Source organism: Anser anser, assembly GCF_964211835.1.
Source record: "Anser anser genome assembly, chromosome: 2".
Classification (NCBI taxonomy): domain Eukaryota; kingdom Metazoa; phylum Chordata; class Aves; order Anseriformes; family Anatidae; genus Anser; species Anser anser.
Window position 1 is genome coordinate 101,000,473 of NC_139721.1, and position 21,928 is coordinate 101,022,400.

Here is a 21,928-nt window from a genome sequence, read left to right on the forward strand (position 1 = left end):
AATAAGCATAATATATGACATATTATATGACAATTTCTTTTCTGAGATAAAGGGAATTTGGGACTTTATCTCAACTGTAGTTCATGGTACTGTCCATAATTAAAATCTAGTGAGCATTTCCCAGTAGCTTATGTAAACATTGCATCTAACAAATTACTGCACCTTGAATTCTCACCTCATTTTCCTACTGAGAAAGGAGGGACTGTTCAACACAGGCTTACCATGAATTTTGTTTACATTATTGTTGGCTTGCACTGCACCTCTAGATTTGGCAGTACTTCTACATATAAATATACTGGTGCGTTATAAGCACGGATAAAATACATAAAACCCAAGCAGAAGAACTATCTCTGCCCCAAAATAGCTTGATACCTTTTCATGCACTGTCATGCAGCTGGCTGCATCCTTCTGTAGAATTTCAGTCACTCCATTAGAAAGCCGTTCATACTTCAGCTTAGGCTCTTCTTCACTCTCATCTTCCTACGTTTTTAAACGCACAAGGAAAAAACAAACAAACAAAAAAAATTAGAAGTTCATTTTAAATAGCAAGAAATTTACAGATACCCCACAACTGTCACACAGCACCAGGCGAAGATGGATCACCATCGTATCTTAACAACAGCCATTACAACCAAAAGCCAAACTTTCACATTTTTGTCATTCCAGAAGGTTTGGGTTGTGCTTTTTTTTTGTTGTTGATTACTCTTTTCACTCCAAAGTTCTGGGTGCAAACAAAGACTGTTTAACAGCATATCAATTCAGCTGCATTGTAAGAGGTACTTAGTTAATATCTAAAAAGCAGGAAAAAATGTATGTGTGTACTTTGTTACATAAAGTTAGTCATTCCCAATTCAGAAGAAAAATATAAATGGCAGGGGGGTTGGAACTGGACGATCTTTAAGGTCCTTTCCAACCCAAGCCATTCTATGATTCTGTGATGATTCTATGATATGGAAAAATGGATGATAAAATAAAGTGTGCCGCTATAGCCACATTTAACTCTAAGCTGAAGCATGCAGGTTACAAAAAACTTCAGGACCTTTACAAGATGCTGCACCTCTGTAGGAAGGGTAGGGGCAAAACACTGTGAACAAAAATAAACAGAATCCACTAGGAATAAGTTAATTGTACAAAACATACCAGTGGGCTTATGTTCAAAACAAGAAATATAAATATGTTGTTGCAAAACTGGCTGGGAAAAGGATCCAGACACAGTATGTTGTTACGGATCACCTATATCATCTGCAGTAAATCCCAAAGCTTTCCTTTTTTTTTTTTCTTCCCCAAACATGTTAGGTATTATCACCAATCACTACCTAGATGCAAAGACAATGGCATACTGTGAACAAAGAGGAGACTGAGCTAAAAACCACAAGGAACAAACTCACTGCTCACACAACACCCACCATGCTTATCTCCTAAGGAAAGGAAATCCAAGGTGCAAAATAGGACTCTGGTCATTGGCATCTACCTGTAACAGATGGTCTACAGCAGTACAAGGCTAGAGAGAGATTTCATAACCTTCAATAAGCCTCAGTTAATACTACACATGCCTAGACATACAAAACCCATATATATCCCTTGGTTCTCACTGGGAAAAAGTATATACCTTTCCTAATAATCTCCTACACACACTGCCAGTTCTAATGAATGCATCAACATGGAGTGTATTTCACACACAAAACATTTCTTTCATTCCTAAGCCACCAAACTACACCAATGAGTGCTTTAGGAAAGCAGATCCCTTACTTCCCCACCAACCACTGGTTTCCATTTCCTAGAACAGAAAATAAAAATGCACTGTGTCGGCCTATGGCAGAAGAAGTCTATATGTGCTATGTTTTATTGTAGCTAATGATCTGAAAAGTAAAGGTGGAAAAAGAGACACATTAATAAAAATATTTTAAGTTGCCTTTGGAGTAGCAAAGCCAGTCTTTCCCGTTTACCATGTGTGCTACCACCACACACGTTAATAAACACATACCCTCATACAAACCATATAAAAGCCATACAGACTAATGGAAACATTCAATATTTGGCACCCTGCTTATAGAAATACACTGCAAAGAGAAGATCTTTTAATATGTTATTCCAGAATTTTGTGACAGAATACAAATGAGATTAATACAGGGATGTCAGCAGTCCATGACGTAGCAGTCTGAAGTGAGGTGTCAAAATGTCCACCAAGAAACAATTTTATTCAGTAAAGCCCAACACTGAACAAAGTTGTTACTAGACAGAATGACAATGTCAAATTACAGGGCTGTATATAAATCAGCCAAATTACTTGTGCCCACAGATCCTTAATAAATGACTGCAGTGGAGCAGGAGGAGGTAATGTCAGAAAAAGAAGTACAGGGAGTGGAAGGAGTATGCGTCTGTTTTACAGCAATTAATGCATTATTGCATTTTATACATTGCTTACAAAGATTACACTTGAAATGCATGGGTAATCTCTGAATAAATTCATAAAAGTCAAAATTGAACTCCAGTCATCTAGTTTTTATAAGATCCCACGTGTTGCCTAAGTCTGGACATCAAATGTGCAACCAACGTGAAAAGTTAATTCTAGTCTCTTCAGTAGTTTGCATAAAAGCATTCATCCATGGACCATTAGATAAAGTTACTGTAAATAAGTTTTGCCTGTCTTATTTATGAGTGAAAACTAAGTAACTTCGCCTGCACATGCATATACAAAAAATATATACTTTCAGAAGTCAGTGCACTGAAGCATTCTGCCAGGCTTCAAGAAAAAGTAAATAAAACGAAAACTTCAAATATAAGACACAATGATGTACCCATTTCACGCTTTCTTGACAGGTATCTTTTATGTTAAGTAAAAGTCAAGCTAAATGGTGAATTGAAATGTGTGTGTGGAAGGGGGAACTTTGCTGTAAACAAAGTGAAACGAAAAAGATGATTTGCAAAACTGCAAGATTTCCCTATTGCTTCAGACCCTACATTATGCACTAAATGCATTTGATGATCCCTTCTTCAGAGTATCAGAGTTTAATCATTTTCAAGGTATTTTTCTATCAGGAAAAGCTGTTATGCAGTCTGAACTTCTATGGTAAACACAACCCAGTGTTAATAAAAAGCAAATCAATATTTTTTGTTAAATTTTAATAATCCTGAAAACCTACAAATAAAACCATCAGCAGCCTGAGTTGAGATGACAGTTAGCTGCGTTTCTATGACAACCTGGAGGAATTGTACAAGTCCTGACTCGCAGCAAAGCTGCGATATAAACAGTGACATTTACCCCAGACAAGAAAACTCACAGCTTCTTTTAAAAAAAAAAAAAAAATCAATTTCTCAACTAACATGGATTTTTACTAAGTGTATGGCAATTTTAATTAAAGAGAAGTCCTTTAAACCATCCTAGAGGAATCTAAACATTTGAAAATAAATTTTCTAGCACTGCTTCTTGTACCACCGCTGAACACTTCCTTCCATATAGCCTGCCTAAAAAAAAAAATCCCCACAACACAAAACCACTGAATTCTGAAATTCTTGTCAAATGTATTGAGAGAAAAAGAAATATATACTATACAAGATGTTTAAAGTAGTCCACAGATGGCAGCTTTCAATTCTGAAAATGAAGAAGACCCACAGAGCTGACAAGAGGAAGCTACTCTTGGGTAGGTTTAAAATAAATAATAACCACTTTTCAACCACAGGAATGCTAATTTGAAACTCATTTTCCATTTATTTTTCTCTTTGCCTGTTACTGCTGAAGCCAAGAGTAAAATTGCTCAAAACACACAACAAAGAACTTGCTCCAGTTATCCATAAATATTTCCCACTGAAAGCACACTTCCAATTGAAAGACATATTCTAACCAGCCGGGGAGACCAATATACATCCCTTCCTATTGAGGGCTCTCGTTTGTCACTGCTGAGCTCCTGAAATGAACACAAAATGAACACAAACTCCCCTTCCTGCTCCTACCACCCCATGGGGACAAAGCTCACTACCACGTCCTCCTCAGGAAGAGACCAACTCAACCAAAGGGCACTGCAAATGTGCAATATGCTCTCCAAAGGCCGATTTCACTGCGAGGAAGCTCATCTGCCTTACTAAATGCAAGTTCGTAGCCTTCTTCAGGTATTCTGGCCCTGCCTTTCCTAGTGTGGAAGCAGGCACAACCGCAGTGAAATCACGAGTCAAAAACCAATCCACGTAAATCGGTCCTTGCAAAGTCAATTTCCAGCAAGAACCTGTGGGCAGCTCCTTGAGTTATTCCATTAGCCCACATTTCCTCCTGTAGCAGTGGATCTGCCCACAGGACTGTCTGTCACATGAACTACATGCTCTACTGATTGTGGATACTCTAATTATATTACGGGCATTGACAGCGAAGTGTCATCCTTCCTGCACGATTTGTCCTCTAAGTTTTTCAAAGCCTTTATGGAAATAAACGGTGCATACATTATAAGGCAAGTGCCATTCATCTTTGCTCGCACGTTGTCCATCCAGTTCCAGATAGAGCCCCAGTTACTGGAGGTGGTCACCCCAGCATTGTTTACGCTTTTAAGTTTTGACCCTGCAAAGCATTTAAACTCAAATGGAAAAAATACCTGAGCTAATCACTTCAGGGATTTCAAGGGGGCTACGCTCGCATCCTACTGCAACAAACCCTGGTGTCACAGGTCTTAAGAGTACATGTCTTGAAGAAATGAAGAAAAGAGAAAAAAAAAGAAAAAAAAACGCCAGCTCATTTTCATACTTTCTTTCACATTCATCTCTGTTTGAGAAACTGTAAGAAAACTGTTAAATTGGCTCAGTTTCTCCCATCTTAGAAGCCATTAAAAATGCTCTGCTGCCCAAGTACAAAAACAACATTTCTTGACATTTAATGCAGGCTAGATCTGTGGAAAGCCATGTAGAACCAACTAAGAAATTATTTTTTCCTTCCAAAAACAATTATCACTCAGAAGAAAAAAAATAAACTAGTTACAGTTTCAGAATTAATTAATTGATGAACTATGTGAAAATCTTGAATTAAACCAAAGAAATCAACACAGTTTATTTTGGGATTGAAATTAAGGTTCATAGAGCATCCTCTGTTATGCAAAAAATAAACACATCCTTTGTGTGTTGCTGATGGTAGGTTCACTTATTAAAGAAATCCAACAACAAATAAAATACGTAAAAAGACTTCTAGTCCCATAACACAGTCTCGATGGAGAATTACTTAATTCTCTAAATGTAAAGAAGCACAAAGTGCAGCAAAATTTCCAGCAGCACTCTGTTATCAAGATCACCAGTTACCTTCGCAGACAAATCAAGGCTCTCTCAACAGCTTCTTGACTTGATCCAGAAGAGAAAAATGTCCAACTGTTAGCTTTTTATGGAAGTGGTGTCTTAACTGGAGGGTTAGATTTTTATTTTAAAGTTTTATTTTGGAAGGTCTCTGAGAGGTGCACCATCAGTGGGCGTTTACACCAGTGCCCCACTTTTAAGACAACAGAGTCCGGAGCCCTCTTGAGCGCGAGGAAATACAACCCAGCCTCCCCTAACCACCCATTTGCAAGACATGGGAATATGGCTAGTGAATTAATTAATCCAGCAAAATCCTGCTGCAAGTCAGCACATCACACAGGAGAAGCACATGATGTACCACACGCAGGAGGTTCAATATTCTTAAAGCAGTTTTCAAAATTATTAAAAGACAAGTTGTAACAAATTGCTAATGTCTGTTGATAGATTTAAGGAATAACATCGTAATGTTGCTACACAGTTTGTATATCGCTTCAACTTCCAGCCCAGATGACCTCTTAAAATGGTTTGGGTTTCGTTTATTTGAGAACATGGCAATGAATAAAACCTCCTAATTTTGAAGTACTAAATGGCTTATCATGCTCGTAATTTTAAGTATGATAACACCTTGGTTATAATTGTGATGGGGATAAATCAACTTTCTCCCTCCTCCTCATTATATTCCCGTTTACTAGGTGCAAAACAGTCTTCATAAATGCTACTCTCACTTTATGCCTGCTGGTATCAGGTTACTACCTGTACTTTAAAGACAAGAGGTAAAAGGTAAAAACTTTGAACACATATTAAATCTGTATCAGTGCATAATCTATTTGATATCAGAAGGGATCAAAGAATATTTTTGGAAAATTGTTCACTTTCCTCTACCCCAAAATCCAACATGCTTTTTGTTTCCCTGCAGTAGATCCAATTAACCTTATCTGATATTAACACAGGTGGCATTCAGCGTGCATACTAGCAAAGCCCTGCTCTTCTTCATGATTTGGAAAGATCACTTTATTTGAAAATCATGACCAGTTCTGGTCAGAAATGGGAAGAGGAAGGAGGTTTGGTCTGGAAAGCCTTAGAAGTCGGACTTCTTCCATTGGACCATCCGACTTCTTTAGTGTTTGTCTCTGTCACCACAATATTTGAAGGAAGGCTCCCACAAAATAAAACGTTTTCACCACTCCTGTCACGGAAGTCATAAAAGCCCATACCCAAACTCGGGTTTCTTCTCAAAATCAGTGTTTAGGTCCCAGTTACTGTGAAGAATCATTTAAGGAAAATCATTATTTCTAATAAAAAGAGCTGAAAATTCACAACACAAATAGTTCCTACCATTTGTGTTTCATTATTGTAAAAACAGAACTGTGTCACTACTTAGTATAATGAAGAAACACAAACTGCCAACCAGAAGCCCATTCATTCCTAGCAAGATAACACCTCCAAGTTATAAATTAAAGATCTTCAAGTAGATCTGGCTGTATTTGCTTTTCAAACAATCCCTGTGTCCTGAAATGATGCAACACTTCACTTTATTTGCAAGGAAGCATCTCAAACATCACCGTCCCAGCTGCTCATTTCTACATTTTACCTCCTTTTAAAAGAAAAAGAAAACAAATCCAAAAGCAAAACCAGAAGAGAGCTCTCCATCCTCCACTGTTTTGGGACCTATATCCACTTGTGCTGAAAAAACAAGTGACATTGAGCCAACAAAGAGAATTATACTAGAAGAATATACACCTATTGCATAGTGCAGCTTCATTGTTACTCTTTCTCCATCACTAGGATTTGATTTCCAGACTTCTGTTCCTTTCTCAGTGATAAAAGAGACTACCCATGCTATTTTCAGGATTAGGATCCTGACTCGATTTCTCTCAATGCAATCAAATCCCTACCACTAGAAGGATGCTAAGAAAAACTCAGACTAAGGCCTTTAACCTCCAAAAGCTCAGTTTGTTAGGTAATAAAGGAACTAGAACAAAATTTCATTGCAAGTTGTTGTCTTATTTATTTTGCCAAATTTAAATATCATGTGCTTAACCAGACTCTGTGGAGGTCAAAAGTGACTAAGAAAATTCAAACCTCTTTTCCTCTGGAACTCCAATATTGAAAAGTTTGTTCCCACAAAAAGCTGAATCAGACAAAACCTGAAAAGACAAGTTTCCTTTAAAAAAAGATCCAAATTATACAATTACTGATCTGAAGTGCCAAACTGGTTAGTAATATCAATAAAGAAACAAATTACTGAGGTGGGCAAGGGGTACATAATTATCTTTATAAAACCTCGGTTATTTACTTCAGTTTTGTGGAACACTTGTATGACAGTGCAAAATACAGCAGCCTGTGCACTTTTGACAGTATTTAAACACAGGTTCTGTGAGAATTAGTTTAGAATAAATGCTAAAATCACTCAGAATAAATAAATAAATCCATCTGTCTAGCTGTACAATTAGTTTCTATTCCATATCCATTGCTACACAAAACAACGAAATGACACAAAGACTGAAATTTCTAAACCATGAAGTCACACTTGTAACTTCAGGTACTAACAAACATTTTCCTCTAGTTCTCTGGTGAACATACAGTAATGCTAGCTCAGTGAAGGAAGTGAAGTGAATAACCTCCCACCCAGTTCCTTTATTATTCCTCTTATACAAATCACCAATACCTTCCCAGTATCTGGCTGTAAAATTGGCAAACATGGATTACGATGTTAAAATTTCACACAGCTGTTTTCTATTCTTCCCATGCATTTTCTACAGGGATTTATCTAATCCCTCAACCTCTTTGGAAAAATGCAGATATCCACCAGGAGCAAGGAATTACGATGATACGACTGCCTGTGAATATGTATCAAAACAGGCTGCATTCAGAGTATGAAATAACACATAGATGAAAGGCAAAGCAGAGAGCATTTTATTCCTTCTCAAAACCATTGTGGTATGCAGGATGTCATACTGTTTTGTGGAACACCAACTGAGGATTCACTCGCACAGGTTTGAAGGAGCTGGGCATCAGCCAAGTTGTGAAGCAGAAATAACACAGATGACATACTGCAGATGAGCAATCATCATAAATCACATGTACAAAAAATAGTAGTAAAGCCTATATAGCATGTGATTTGGTTTCAATTCAACTCCCGTAAGTTTCTTTTATTTTACTGGTAATTTTGTGCATGGCAAAGCATATGTGAAAACTTTTAAATCCACTCCGGTGTTCAAAAGCACAGGATTAGTCCATCCACTTAACTGCACCATACACAGAGGCAGCACAGGATAGGCTGTTTTATCTTCCATGTCTAAATCCAACTCCAGCAGTGAAAAATCCAAACAGTTCAAATCTCAATGAAACTACACATTTCTACTTGTACTTTCTGTTTGCTGAGTAAGGAACTTGGGCAAACATTTGTTTCCTCTGTGAACACCACTTGAGCAGTCCGGTTGCCACCTTGTGATGTACTGCATATGAAAATCCTACAGTGCAGTTTTGGGAACAGTAGTTTTTAACGTTACTTCTACCCAGTCGCTACAGTGAAAGCTGAAAGTAAATAGCTGAGATTTCCCACTATTTTCCATTTTCCACCCAGATAAATGCACTTAGTATTTTGGAAAGGCTACATCTGTATACTCTTTTAACACTAGTTTTGCAATTGTATTTAACTTATGTAACACGCTCAGCAGCATTTTTAGTTTTTATGTATTCCACAGCACACAGACAGAACAGGCACTTCTGGTTAATATTAATAGCTCATAAAATGAGGTATCTAATTTTCACTCAAAACCAGAAGATATTAAAAGAATTTAGCAATAATCCATTTTTTCCTGCAAGTCAATCCTCAAACGATGTATATTATAATGTTAGTTACTAGTCACCGCAAACTTGTTTTTCAAATTAATGTATGAAAAGATTCCATTTAAACTTCAATAAATAATTTACCACGCTCATCCTACTGACTCAAATTGATAAATTATTTGCATGATACATTTTCCCATTATTAAGGAGGATAACTTTCTATTTGGAATTTATAGATCTTTTCCTTCCATTCACCCTACTTAAAAGGACAATTTCACTTAAAGCCATGTGGGGAGAAGCAATCTCTCTCCAGACTGCTCAGGTATGTGAAACATTCTTGAGCATTTTCCTCCCATTTTATATTTTTAAAACAATGGGAAGAAATAATGGCAACCATAGTATAAAGCCATTCAATAATAAAGACAGGAGGCATGACATGAAATGATTTACCAAAGGTCAGACAGAAAACAAAAAATGGCAGGTTGGGCTGAGTTACAGTAGCCAAGTCTACTTCTTATTCATTTTCTGTTGCAATGGTGATGCTCCTTCAAAAACTACTAGCCACAGAAGAGCTCACCTCTTCCAGCCCAATGCTCAACCCTCTATGTTAAGAGAACATTTTGATGGAAACAGAGTATGACAAGGAGCCTTTTTAACCAGATGCTTTATTTACTTGAAATGATTTAATTGCTTTGACCTAATCCAGACCTAGCCTACAAGACTAAGATCTGGAGTGCACTGAAAAGGAAAAGAAAACATCAAGGTTTTTTAGTTGCCCTCCTGTTAACGTTTATGTATTTCCTAACTATGCTCAAGTTCAGATCACAGTCTTTAAAACCTTAAAGAACAAAAACACCACCAATTTAAGTGGCAAAAGCGTAAAGGTGAGAGATAGTAGTAAGCCAACATAAGCTGTTTGAATGCTGGGTTAAACAAGAATTTCTACAATACTTCCCCTCTACAAATTCTCCTAGAATTTATTAATACGTTAATAGCGTTTAAATAGCTAACAGAATAAATTTAATGAACAAATATATCCCCTTCACAAGGTAGCAGTGATTAAAGATCAGAAAACAGGCCAGAAAACAGACTAGGAAACATAAAAATGGAAGTGCTAGAACGGAAATATACAATGTTATACAGAAGAGAGACATGATCCCTAACAAACACAAGTACCTAATAAAAAAGAGTAATACACATATTTACACAGCATTTTAATTCTGAGAAAACAAATTATTATTCTTCAAAACTGTTTGTGGAACATGAGCATCTGCCATTTTTGTTGGTGGTTTCCTTTAATAGGCCGAGAATCCAAATCAAAGAGTTTACCCTCCATGCAGTGCAGCCCATACAAAAATCAAGTGTAATTCTTTACATAATCATAGAATCGTTTTACAGGCTCAAGAACTAGTTTTATGATTCCACTGCCACTTCTTTTTGAAAAGGTCCTTCCTGTAAAGGAAATAAGTACTGGACCAGGGCAACCTACTCCGGTCAATTAGAAAGGAACAGAAAACATTAAAGCCTGACTAACCAAATTTCAGGATGTTAACTTGGCTCCAATTCCCTCATCAAGTTGGAAGGTTCTAGTTTTTGATACTTCCCGAATTTCATTTCTTCAGTATATCACACTGACAAAAAGTGTTTCATGAGCTAAGAAACTTGTCAGAGGTAGGAAACTACTGCTCCACTTCATAAGGGGGGGGACAAGAAAGAGGAAGAGCATAATTAAGCCAGTACACCAAGTCCGAGGCTGAGACAGGAGCCAAAGGTCCCAGGACTCAAAGACCTGATTCAAAACACTCCTACTGCATGCAAGGTACACCTGGAACAACTGCTACTAATTTATGCAGACCAGCAATTTTCAAGTACACAATGTAACTGATATGCCTTTATCAGTAAAAATTAATTCTTGGTGAGAATGTTTTGTGCACTATCTATACAGTGAAGACCAAAAAAATCTGCTTGACCTCATAAGATTTCATAATGTCAGAGGTTGAATTTTAAGTTTCATACTGTGCAGCACCAACAAACCAAATCATCATAATACATCGACGCAGTGCAGAATGGCATGGAGGTTCAGAGAGAGGAACTTCAGGAATACTGAAGTTGACTCTTTAGTAAGCTTTTGTTTGAATTAACAGACCCAAGAACTCTGTTCAGAGAATGCAAATGACTCATGGGTGAATTTCACATTACATAGTGTTGTATGTGCTACTGTAATCTAACTATTCCTTGTTTTAAGCTAAAAAAAAAAATGACTTGTTCTCATGTAAAACAAAAATTTCTTTAAGTCACTCCACCGTGGTCCATTATGTAATATAACAGGATTCTCTCATTAAAATAAAAACCTTTTAAGACCAAATTACAGTCTGAGCAGCAGTAGCAACTTCAATGCAAGAAAAATATTATTGTGCATCCCACTTTAACACCATGTTGCACTGCTACTGAAGAAACCTCAATACTTCCTTCGTTTGATTAACATAATCTTCTTCTACTTCACTGGGAACATCTAAGAAGGATCTGCCTGACAGAAAACAGCTCAACCAAGAAGAGTTAGATGTTAAAGAAACAGACACATTACAAAAAAGAAAAACACTTTGAAAACAGAAATTCAGACTCAGGCTATACATAATTTATTCGGATTTTTTTCTCCACAGTTTATGAACAGCCAGAAGTCAAATTACTTTATTGTCTGTTTTTAAGGTCTCATCATTTATTGTCTGTTTTTAAGGTCTCATCATATGTGACAGTCCAAACATGCAGCTCCAGGTGCTGTAAAATAAAATTAAATAAACTAATGAAACTTCCTTATACTAGGAATTTTCAATCAAACAAAGCTGCTCAGGCTCATTTGATGATGGGGTTGCGAGAAGTAAAGCAAGTATACTTAATAAGCACAATTTGAAACAAACAAACCAAAGAGGAAAAACAAACAAGAAGATACAAAGAGAAAATGATTGTGTTTCAAGAGCACAATGGAAATACTTAGCAAATCGCATAGGTTTTTCTCTTGAGAATTAAAACACACTGTTAGATACACTGTTTCCTCATCGTATCAGTCTGTCTAAAGGAAAAAAAAAGTTTATAATACCCCATATCATATGTAAGTATATGAAATAAAGTCTAAGTTGTTCTGTAGTTATCAGGAAAGATCTACAGCATTTCTATAAGCGCTGACATAATCAGGCTTCTCAGTGCAAAGATACTGATAGTTGTTTAACATCTGAACATATGCATCACCTCTGCTAATTAACACCTCTAAATTTTACACATTCTGACAAACAGCTGGCAAGTATTAAACCCATTTAATCAGCCTTAAGAACTCAATTTCCTGAGAAGCAAGAGTTGTAACCAAACTTACAATGAGGGGCTCTTAGCTGATGTACATTCAAAACAGTCATTTTTGCAGACTCTCACGTTTGAGACCTATTGTAAAGCTTTACCTCCAGTCTGTGCTAATGAGCATTCTGGCATTTGTTAAAGAACATTTAATTTAAAACAAATCAAGCAGGTAGCAACTTAGGATTAGCATGTTATATACTAAGAGCTAATAAAGGAATTACACTAAAGGAGTTGCTGCATAAAAGAGAAGCACTGCATGTTTTAGGTTGGATGTTAGGAAGACCTTCTTTATTGAAAGGGTTGTTAGGCATTGGAATGGGCTGCCCAGGGAGGTGGTTGAGTCACCATCCCTGGAGGTCTTTAAAAGACGTTTAGATGTAGCCCTTAGTGATATGATTTAGTGTAGGACTTGTTAGTGTTAGGGCTGAGGTTGGACTAGATGATCTTGGAGCTCTCTTCCAACCTAGACGATTCTGTGATTCTGTGATATTTGACTCTACTAAGGCAATGGCAAAGCAGTGTAAAAAGCACTGAAAGAAAAACATTTCATATTTTGCTTATGCATCCAGTTCAGACAGGGACATCATTTACTCAAAAGAAGTTATTTAAAATTTATCTTCCTCCATAATAGAAAATATTCCTGTAGTATAACTTATACACATCATATAGTCACTGAAACCAACAGCGATAATTTTCAATTGTATGGAAAGCATTTAAATGAAATTAAGTGCAACCAATTGTATATGTAAAAATCTTTATTACTGTGATGGCAAGACTTCAACAAAATCCATGCCATAAATATTATTTTAAATAGATCACAGGACACAGACTGCAAGGATTAGTCCCAGACTCTAGTACCATCACCATAGGATTCATCCCCAATTATTCAAACTATGAGCCATCCAAAAGAAATCATACAATTTTACAATCACAAGAAGTAAGAGTAAAGCCACCAGTTCAATCTTATCTCTGTCCGTGCTTCAAACGATATAAGCAAACACTAACAACATTTAGACTTGGTGGTTCTACCACTATTTTTATACCACCTTTGACATTGCAAAGGCTGTATGATGCCTATGATTTCTTGAAGTGAAAACAAAAAAAAAACAGTAATCTGGCAACCTAATTATACTAATACCACTGTAAATACTTGATTTGTAATGGGCTAAGTGTTGAAAGGCTATTAAAGTACTACTAAACCAAGCTCTTCCTTCTTCTTAAAGAAGAAAAATTGACCTGTCAGGTAGCCATGCTCACTACCCTGCGAACATCAACCCTTGAGGGAAGATTATTTTTCTACAAAATGCTGAGTACTTGGCCCAGTCACTGTTAATGTGCATTTCACCTCATTAAGCCCCCTCCGCATCCAACGTAGCTCTAGAACGAAACCATTTCATGCTGGACAAAAAGAGTCTGTTCCCAGCAGCTGTCCCACACAGAAACACACCAGAAAAGAAACATGCCAAAGAAATCTTTACTGATCACTAGGAATGCCCTATTGTGCCACCACAGCCACTCATGAAAGGCAGAGGAGAAAGTTATCTCACAATGAAAGCCACTGTCCTCTGCGGAAGGATTCTTTCAAAAGCCACCACCATAACCTCTGCAGAATCCACCATCCTGGAAATTAGGATTTAAACCTCCTTTTAACTTAAATACAAAGCATGAAGATTTGGCACTAGGAAAAGAACAGAAAATCTTCCAACCAGCAAGTCCTTTAAAGTTCTGGAAGCCCAGGAGCCACTTTCATTTAGATACATAATGGGTGAAAATGCTCAGTCAAGCTAATACCCTGCTCTGTAAAATCTGTTCTCGCTGGTGGCCTCAACTGAAGCTGCTCAACCACCCCTACTTCTTCCTTCCTATAGTCATCCTAGAACATGCTAAAGCCAAGTATCTCTTGCCAAATATCTTACGACCCCTTCAATGATTGCAGCTTCGGAGTTACTATAGTACTGTCCACAGACAAGTTCTTGAGTTCTCTGTAGTTCCCTTTCTCTCCTCATCCCAGTCCACTTTTTCCAGCACGTAGGCAGACCTCTCTCGAACACGAGACAGTTCTTGACAAAATGCAATCTCAAGAACAGAGACTCTGCAGAACATGATTAAATCCAGGCCTTGAAGTTATTAAATAACACAGGAACTACTTTAACGTATTATTACTGCATATATAATTACACTGTCAATTAAACTTTCATTTGCTTCATTTTCAAACAGAAGTGCATACACTTGAATCTTTCTCTCAACCTAATTCACTCTACTACAATTTGGTGATTGTGTTTTCTTTAAATATAAGGAAGAACTTACTAGCAAATCACAGCTTCTTTTAAATACCTGAAGTGCAGCTTAACACCACTGTAGAGTACCAGCAGAACTTTTAAGTAAGCAGCTGCCAAAACAAACCATAAAGCGTGGTATTTTTTCACACCGACAAAGGAGTAGCACTAACACCTATTCAGGTACCAAGCACTTTAAGCAGGCTTACCTCAGATTCATCTGTTGATTCTTCATTATACCCACTTTCCTGAAAACAATGCGAAGAAAATAGGGAAAATTAGCTAAGTGCATACATAACCCTAGACAACTGAGTAACAGTTCCCCTTTAAAGTACTTTTACACCTTTATTAAGAGGCATGAGAAAACTGGGAGCAACTCAAAGTTCAGAGTGATTCTGAACATGTCAGAAATTATCCTTTTCATTCATCCCCAATTCATGGACATGTAATCTAGTGCCACACTAACACTCAGTGGCACCAGCTGACTATGAGACTATAGTTGGTTACCTGGCTAAAAGAAAGAGTGAACAGCATCATCTGTGCAGTTTCCCTCCCCTAAGAAGCAGCAGTAAGTTTTGCAATGTCTACTCATGTCTTGACTCACACGGCAGAACAGCATTCTCTGGTTATCTAGCAACTAGCTCTTTTATTCAACTATTAGTTCACTTATTTTAAAATTAACCTCAAGCCATTTTCCATATACATCAGCACTGAATGACTTTCTCCTTCCCATCTTACATCAATGGAAACCAAGTGCCTTTCTCTTGCCTTTGAAGCAACGGCACCTTTAAAATATCTCTCTCTGGCAAGACATTGAATCTTACTGTGCTACAAAAAAATTTAAGTCGACTTCTGCTAATCTCTCACCTGTCCACTGGTAAAATCTGCTGATGCAATGCCTCCTCAAAGAGGTCAGCAAAATGAAGATTTACTTAACGTATTTATCATTATCAATAGCAATAAAGGGTTACAACTAATACGCTGACAGTGAATGTAAGCATTTTAACAACGAAATATGATATAAGCAAAGAATGAGCAAGAGAGAAGGCAGCAACTTCCTATAAGCCTATGAGATAATATTTGGACAATACAATAAATAGGTACGGAATTTCATCAGAGAAGGCATAAAAAGAGACGATTACCAACGGCTTAAGGAGAAATGAAAGGGAAAGAAAATTTAATGCACCAATGACCAGTGTCATCTTTAGTTTGCTACATTTATTTGTTTTCCTTATTTATAAAATGCACTGCTTGTGACCTCTAGGCAGAAAGCAAATGCATGCAAATGCCTCGTCTGCATTACAGGAGGTTTACCTTTAGTGACCATCACAACTGATCAGAAGAGATGTGGATGGGGGAGAAGAAAAGCACCATTTTTATTTCCTACCTGAAACACACCACAAGATGTTACCATGACTGCTGTCACCTCTTTCCTACATTTTACTTACCGCAGCGATGTCCACCTCTAAAACATGTATCCCATAGAAGGGTTATCTGCCTAGTCTGTATTTATGACTTGAATTGGGAAATGCCAAGTAGAAAGGATATGGGAGTCAAGGGCAGATGAAGAGGGATTAAAACCTAGGTATCTTTTCAAGCCTGGGTTTGACTTTTCTTGTAGCACTGTTTCTTTGTCATTCTCACTGTCTCCACTCACTAAACAGTTACCTTTCAGGAAACAGCAATTTCGTCATATAGAATCTCTGCATCCTAAATTCTACTTAACAATAATAACCAAATGATACGAGAACTAAAATATCATGATGTAACATTGCCAGCCTATAGGACAAGCAATAACACACAAAGTCCAATGCAAAAGATCACCAGATTCCTAACAGAAAAAATCGTATTTTTTTTTTCTTTCAGGGACACTAAGAGTTGAATACTCAACTCCTTTATACATCAAAACCATTAGATATACCATTTTGATATTCTGATACAATTCTCAGAGTTGAGAATTTGGAGGAAAAAAAGGAGAATTTGTTTGGAAAAAAAAAATTGATCTGTTCTCCCCCCCAAAAAAACATGCAATAACAAAAAGTGACTTTTTTGCTGTTACACAAGATTTGCTAGTAGTGCAGCTATAACACTTAATTTTTTCCCCCATAGTTCCTAATTGTTTTGGCTATTCAGGAAAACACAGATGCAAGGAAAGAAAGTGACAAGAGGGTGAGTTCATAACATTACACCAGACAGAGTAACAAAGCCCACTTGCTGTTACACTTGTTGATTTGTATATCCACCCATCACTTAAGATTTAGTGTAATCTTTCTTGTTTTAAGTTATGTTAAAGGACATCCTTGGAAAATATTGGCCTATGAAGTCAGGGCACACCAGAAGTTGATTCAAATGATCAATGTGTTTTGATCTGGGACAACTACACTGTTAATGCTACTGTATTTGAAAGCTACTATGATTGCGGCTACAAAGTTTCATAACTGGCACAGAAATTCAAGCAAATGCTTCCTGGCCTTAATGATTAACTAGGGAAAATAACACTCAGTAATTCAAAGGGAGTCTTGGCTTAGGAAACAAATCACAGAACGGTTTGGAAGGAACCTTAAAGATCACCCAGTTCCAACCTCCCTGCCATGGGCAGGGACACCTCCCACTAGACCAGGTCGCTCAAAGCCCCATCCAGCCTGGCCTTGAACACCTGCAGGGATGGGGCATCCACAGCTTCTCTGGGCAGCCTGGGCCAGGGCCTCACCACCCTCTGAGTGAAAAATTTCCTCCAGTTTGTTCCTTGACAACAACTCAGCTGAAGGCATTTAGAATTGACTCGTACCTACCAACTCACTTTGCTAGCAACTTTCTGTGAAAAGCTTTTTGCCTGACTTCTCCCACTCGCACAGGCAAACTGGAACAGCAAACTGCAGTTACGACTACTCTGGGGTTTTGTCAGGTTACTTCCCCCTCCCACAAAATGCATGAACCAAGAGGATTATACTCCACTTCTACTTTTTAGTAGTCTTGTAACTGTGGAAAGAAAATCCCTCAACAGGGGTTTGTAGATGGCCAGAATCTCAAATCATGTAGGAATGACTGTCACTGGTAGGTCTCAGACTCAAAGGGAGAATCAGCTGTATGCTCCAGTCAGCTGGCAAATGCTGGTGCTCAAGCAGCCTAAGAATAGCAACACGGATGAGGAAGCCATAGAAATGCAAAGTAATCTCTGACCCTTATAATCTCTCGCTTAGTAGATCCAACATAACCTTTCAATAGATCCTCCTTTCTAATAAAACGGGTATAGTTTTCCCTTCACTTATAAAACCAGATGTTACCAAGTACATTTTTAGTCCCATAACTTGGATCTGCTGGGAAGGGAAAATTATGAACTTGTATTTCCAAGGAACTGTGCCAACATTCACCTACACAGCGATATACACCTTCCTTCCAGTGTACCTGTGCATACTCTGCACAGAAAATAAACAGAAACGAGTAAGATACGATAATGAAAGTTTGCAAAACACAGACTGCTTTAATCCCTTATGTTGTTATAGAAGGTAAGAAGATTTATCAGGGTTAGTTTTATCCTGAGAGCTCTCTGAAGTGTTGTTACAGTTAAAAATTCACCATATCAGGCAATGAAGCCTCCCCAAGAGAAGCCAGCCCTAAAATTGAATCCCTGACAGCAGAAATGTGGAAACCAAACACCTTTTCCCAAACAAGACAAATTTCCCTGGGAGAGTTTTAAAGCTCTCCCACATTAAGGCTTTTAAGAGAGACAGAAGTCACATTGTTTAGCCTCTTGTCAAAAATAAAAGCCCTAGCTTGGCAAAGAAACTGAGAAAGTATTCAGAATAGTGAGGAAATTCATTCCTAGCTTGTATTTTGTCTTCCTGGGAAGGAGTCATCTGGAAAGGGTGAGCTTTATGAGGCCACTCACTTCAGAGATGTGCGGGTTACAAATACCAAACTGTCCCCATTTACCTGGGAAGATTCCCCTGTTGAGATGCACTCGCCCACATGCCCTGCACCGCAGGGCACACGCGAGTTTCTTAACCCTTTTAGGGTTCTCAGCCCCATTTAGGGCCCCTTTTAGGGCTGAGAAGGACCTTTCCCTTCCTCCACCCCCCAACCTTGGCTCTGTGAGGGTGCAAGCTGCCTTCCAACCAGCCACCCTCACGCCCAGCCCCGGGGGGCTACCTAAAAACCTCCCCCCCTCCTCCATCTTCTCCCCCTCTCCACCCCGGGCGCAGCAAAGCTCAGACCGCCGCTCCCTAGCCCCTCGGGGACCCTGCCCCGCCGCTTCCAGGAGCCTCCCCGGCCCCGCTCCCCGCTCCCCGGGGGCTCCTGGCCGCCGGCCCCGCGGCGGGCGATCGCCCTGCCCGTCCCTCTCTACCTTCTCCGCGGCTTCCGCCATGGCGCGGCCAGCGGCCGTCATGTGAGGGGCAGGAAGGCGGCGGGGCGAAGGCACCCTGGGAAATGTAGTTTGGGGAGGTTTTTGTTGCTTTGGGGTGCCTTGTGTCTGTCTTTCTGTCCGTCTTGTTAAGGCACACGATGCCGAGGGCCAGTCCCAAGTGTGTCGGGCGGTCCTTGAGGGCAAGGCGCGTTTATTGGTGCCCGCCTGAGCTTGGGCTGTAGGGCCAGAAGGGCCTTGCAAAGCCGGCATCTCTTTCTGCAGTCAAAGAGCTGCTGCGTTTTCTCTTTTAAAACAGAAGATCTGAATGCCTTGCTTGCATCCAAGCTACTTTTTCTACATGTTAAAAACCGACGCTAAAAAGCTGTAGGCTGCACTTTGTATCGCTCAAGTTCTGTCAGTGGAGAGGGCCCAAATCTAAGCTGGAGCTAGTGTGTCCGTATACAAAGTCCTTACCGTTGCAATCAATGAATTTAAAATGTGCTTTAGTTTGGCAACTAAAGACAAACCTAGACTGTTATGCTGGAAACCTATAACCATAAGGCCATGAATTGCAAGTTAAATTCAGTGTATTACCATGGCACTGGAAGTCAGGTATATCATTCTATGCTTTTGGAAAGGAATAGCCTGAGTTTTGACAAAGGAAATACAACTGTCCCTTGAAGACAAACTGAGGGGCTGACGCTGGGCTGAGGGAGAGCTATCAAGTCAAAAGTATTAATACAAGAACATATAACTATCATGACTACATTTCAGTCGGAAATGAGATAATACAAGAACACCTCCATTCTTCATCCATTACCAGATGTCTACGGACTATCAGGATACCACAGCAAAGAAATTTATAAATGCCATCCTGTTCATACAAACCAAGGGACTCCACAAAGAAGATGTTTGGCTGCCATTGTACAAAATATTGTTGAGACCTCATCTGGGAAAAACTGAATTTCAAGACACCTTTGATCAAAAAAGATGAGTTCAAGATGAAAAGGGGCAAATCTGAAATGATCACAGAAATTTAGGGCCTATTTTATTGGTTTCTTCAGTCTAGAAATAAGAGGGAGCTGAAGAAGAAAACGAGCTATTAAAATAAAAGCTACAAGATGAAATAGTCGTCAGCTTGAAAACAGCTGATGCATTTCAGCTGGAAATGAGAAGTAGATTCCCATGTATCAGACAGGTGAGGTCCTCAGAAGAATCTTGCTGGCAAGAAACGTAGCTAATTTCAAGATGAGGCTTAATAAACTTCTGTAAGAGACTGTGAGATACATTTGCTGATATCTGTGTAGCTAACATAGAAAACTCATTCCAGTCCCATTCTGACCTCCTGAATCTTAGTCCTGTTGCTGTCAATGGAGCCAGAACGTGTCCTCTGTCTTATCTGGTACTTGAAGACATTGTATATCTAGCGAAAGGAAACTTTGCCTGATGCATTTTTTTTCCTTGTTTAGGAAAAAAAAAATATTAGGGGTTTTGGTTTTCAGTTTTGTGGGTTTTTGTTTTTCCTAAACAGAGACATTTTGTAGCACGTTTTAAACTGGAATAAGCATTAATAACTGACTTTAAAATTGCCAAGAAAAACAGAGTGTAAGGGAGGGATGGCAGATCTTGTAAACTTGGCTATTATAACACCTAATGGGACACATTTGTTCCAAACAGAGCAGTCAAAGAACAGCTGCTTTTGTTTCCACTGCACATAGAATAAGTGGTGTAAACAATGTGATTTACTTACAGCACGCTCCTTATGTCTGGCAGAAACATGCAAAACTGTATTTTTTTTTGTTTGTTTAGGCTTAAGGTATGAATTCAATCTGCCATGATTATAGGTTTTTATTGTGTCAGAAAAATTTCATATGTTAGCATCTGATTTTGCCACCCCTACCACACCCATACCCCAAAAGTGCTGACAGCCATCAGATTGCAATGACATCTATGAGTCTGAAAATCTTTCAGCACCTCCCACAAAGGACTCAGCATCCTAAATGCTTGGACCTGAGAACATCCCAGTCAACCGTCAGAGAGAAAAGGCTTAAAAATAGTTCAGCATAAATGGAAAAGTACAGCACCACTTAAGGGAAGTGAATGTTCCAGCCTAACCGTAAAAGTTGTTCTCTCTCACTGTCTGCCAGCACATAGATCTGAAGTTTTGGTGAAGTTGGTTGTACAAATGAGAGACTGTACAAGTGAGAGAGGTTTGGGACTCCTGGTAAGATTATGAACACTTTAAAGTTTAGGTGGAGCGTTTGGGCTCAGATCCACCTCAAGTGATAGTCTGGCTGTACCTTATAATTTAGCTTTAACTTGATTCACCTAAAATAACACTTTTTGTAAGACTTTTTAAGTAATGATTTCAGCCATGCCATGATAATTTTAATGTTCATAGTGCCTTCTTTAATGCAGAGTTGACAGGACTACAGGACACGTAAAAAAGGATGCTGACACCCCCATCAAGCTTTCTAAAATACAAGTCTGTCAGGAGTTTTTGATTTATCTTTTGCCACAGAAATTGGAATTATCGTTGAAACTTGGACCTTGACCATTACTCAGATTTCAAATGCTGGCTTGAATTTTTATCTCTTGCTTTAACACACTTTCTCCCTGACTACTGTGAAACATAACAAGTAGCAAGTATCCATGCCATTTGGTAAAGATTGTATTTCAGGCTCCAAGAGCTCTCAGTTGCTCTCAAGTAGGACTGATTCATCCAGCAAAATATTCAGCTGAGTTATCTCTTTCCACTCTCACCACCACTTATTCAGTAAAAAAAGAAGAATAAAGCGATGTTGTCTGTAATTTAATAGCATTTAAAAACACTATGCTAGATAAAACATAGCTAATATTGTTGTCAGAACAATAGAAGTTCAAAGGCTTTCCTCTTTCTGTTTGT

The 21,928-nt window shown here is 38.5% G+C and overlaps 1 protein-coding gene across 1 annotated transcript in view; it reads right to left on the minus strand.

The window, feature by feature from the left end:
• Positions 1-19,308, minus strand: part of VPS41 (VPS41 subunit of HOPS complex) — a 107,476-nt gene extending 88,168 nt beyond the window's left edge. Inside the window, exons 1-3 of the mRNA XM_083823116.1 lie at positions 19,024-19,308; positions 14,888-14,926; positions 373-480 (exon numbers count right to left, since the gene is read on the minus strand). Of these exons, the coding sequence (XP_083679242.1) occupies positions 373-480; positions 14,888-14,926; positions 19,024-19,293 (417 nt within the window). The 5' untranslated portion in view covers positions 19,294-19,308. The remainder of the gene's footprint in view (positions 1-372; positions 481-14,887; positions 14,927-19,023) is intronic.
• Between the last annotated feature and the right edge of the window lie 2,620 nt (positions 19,309-21,928).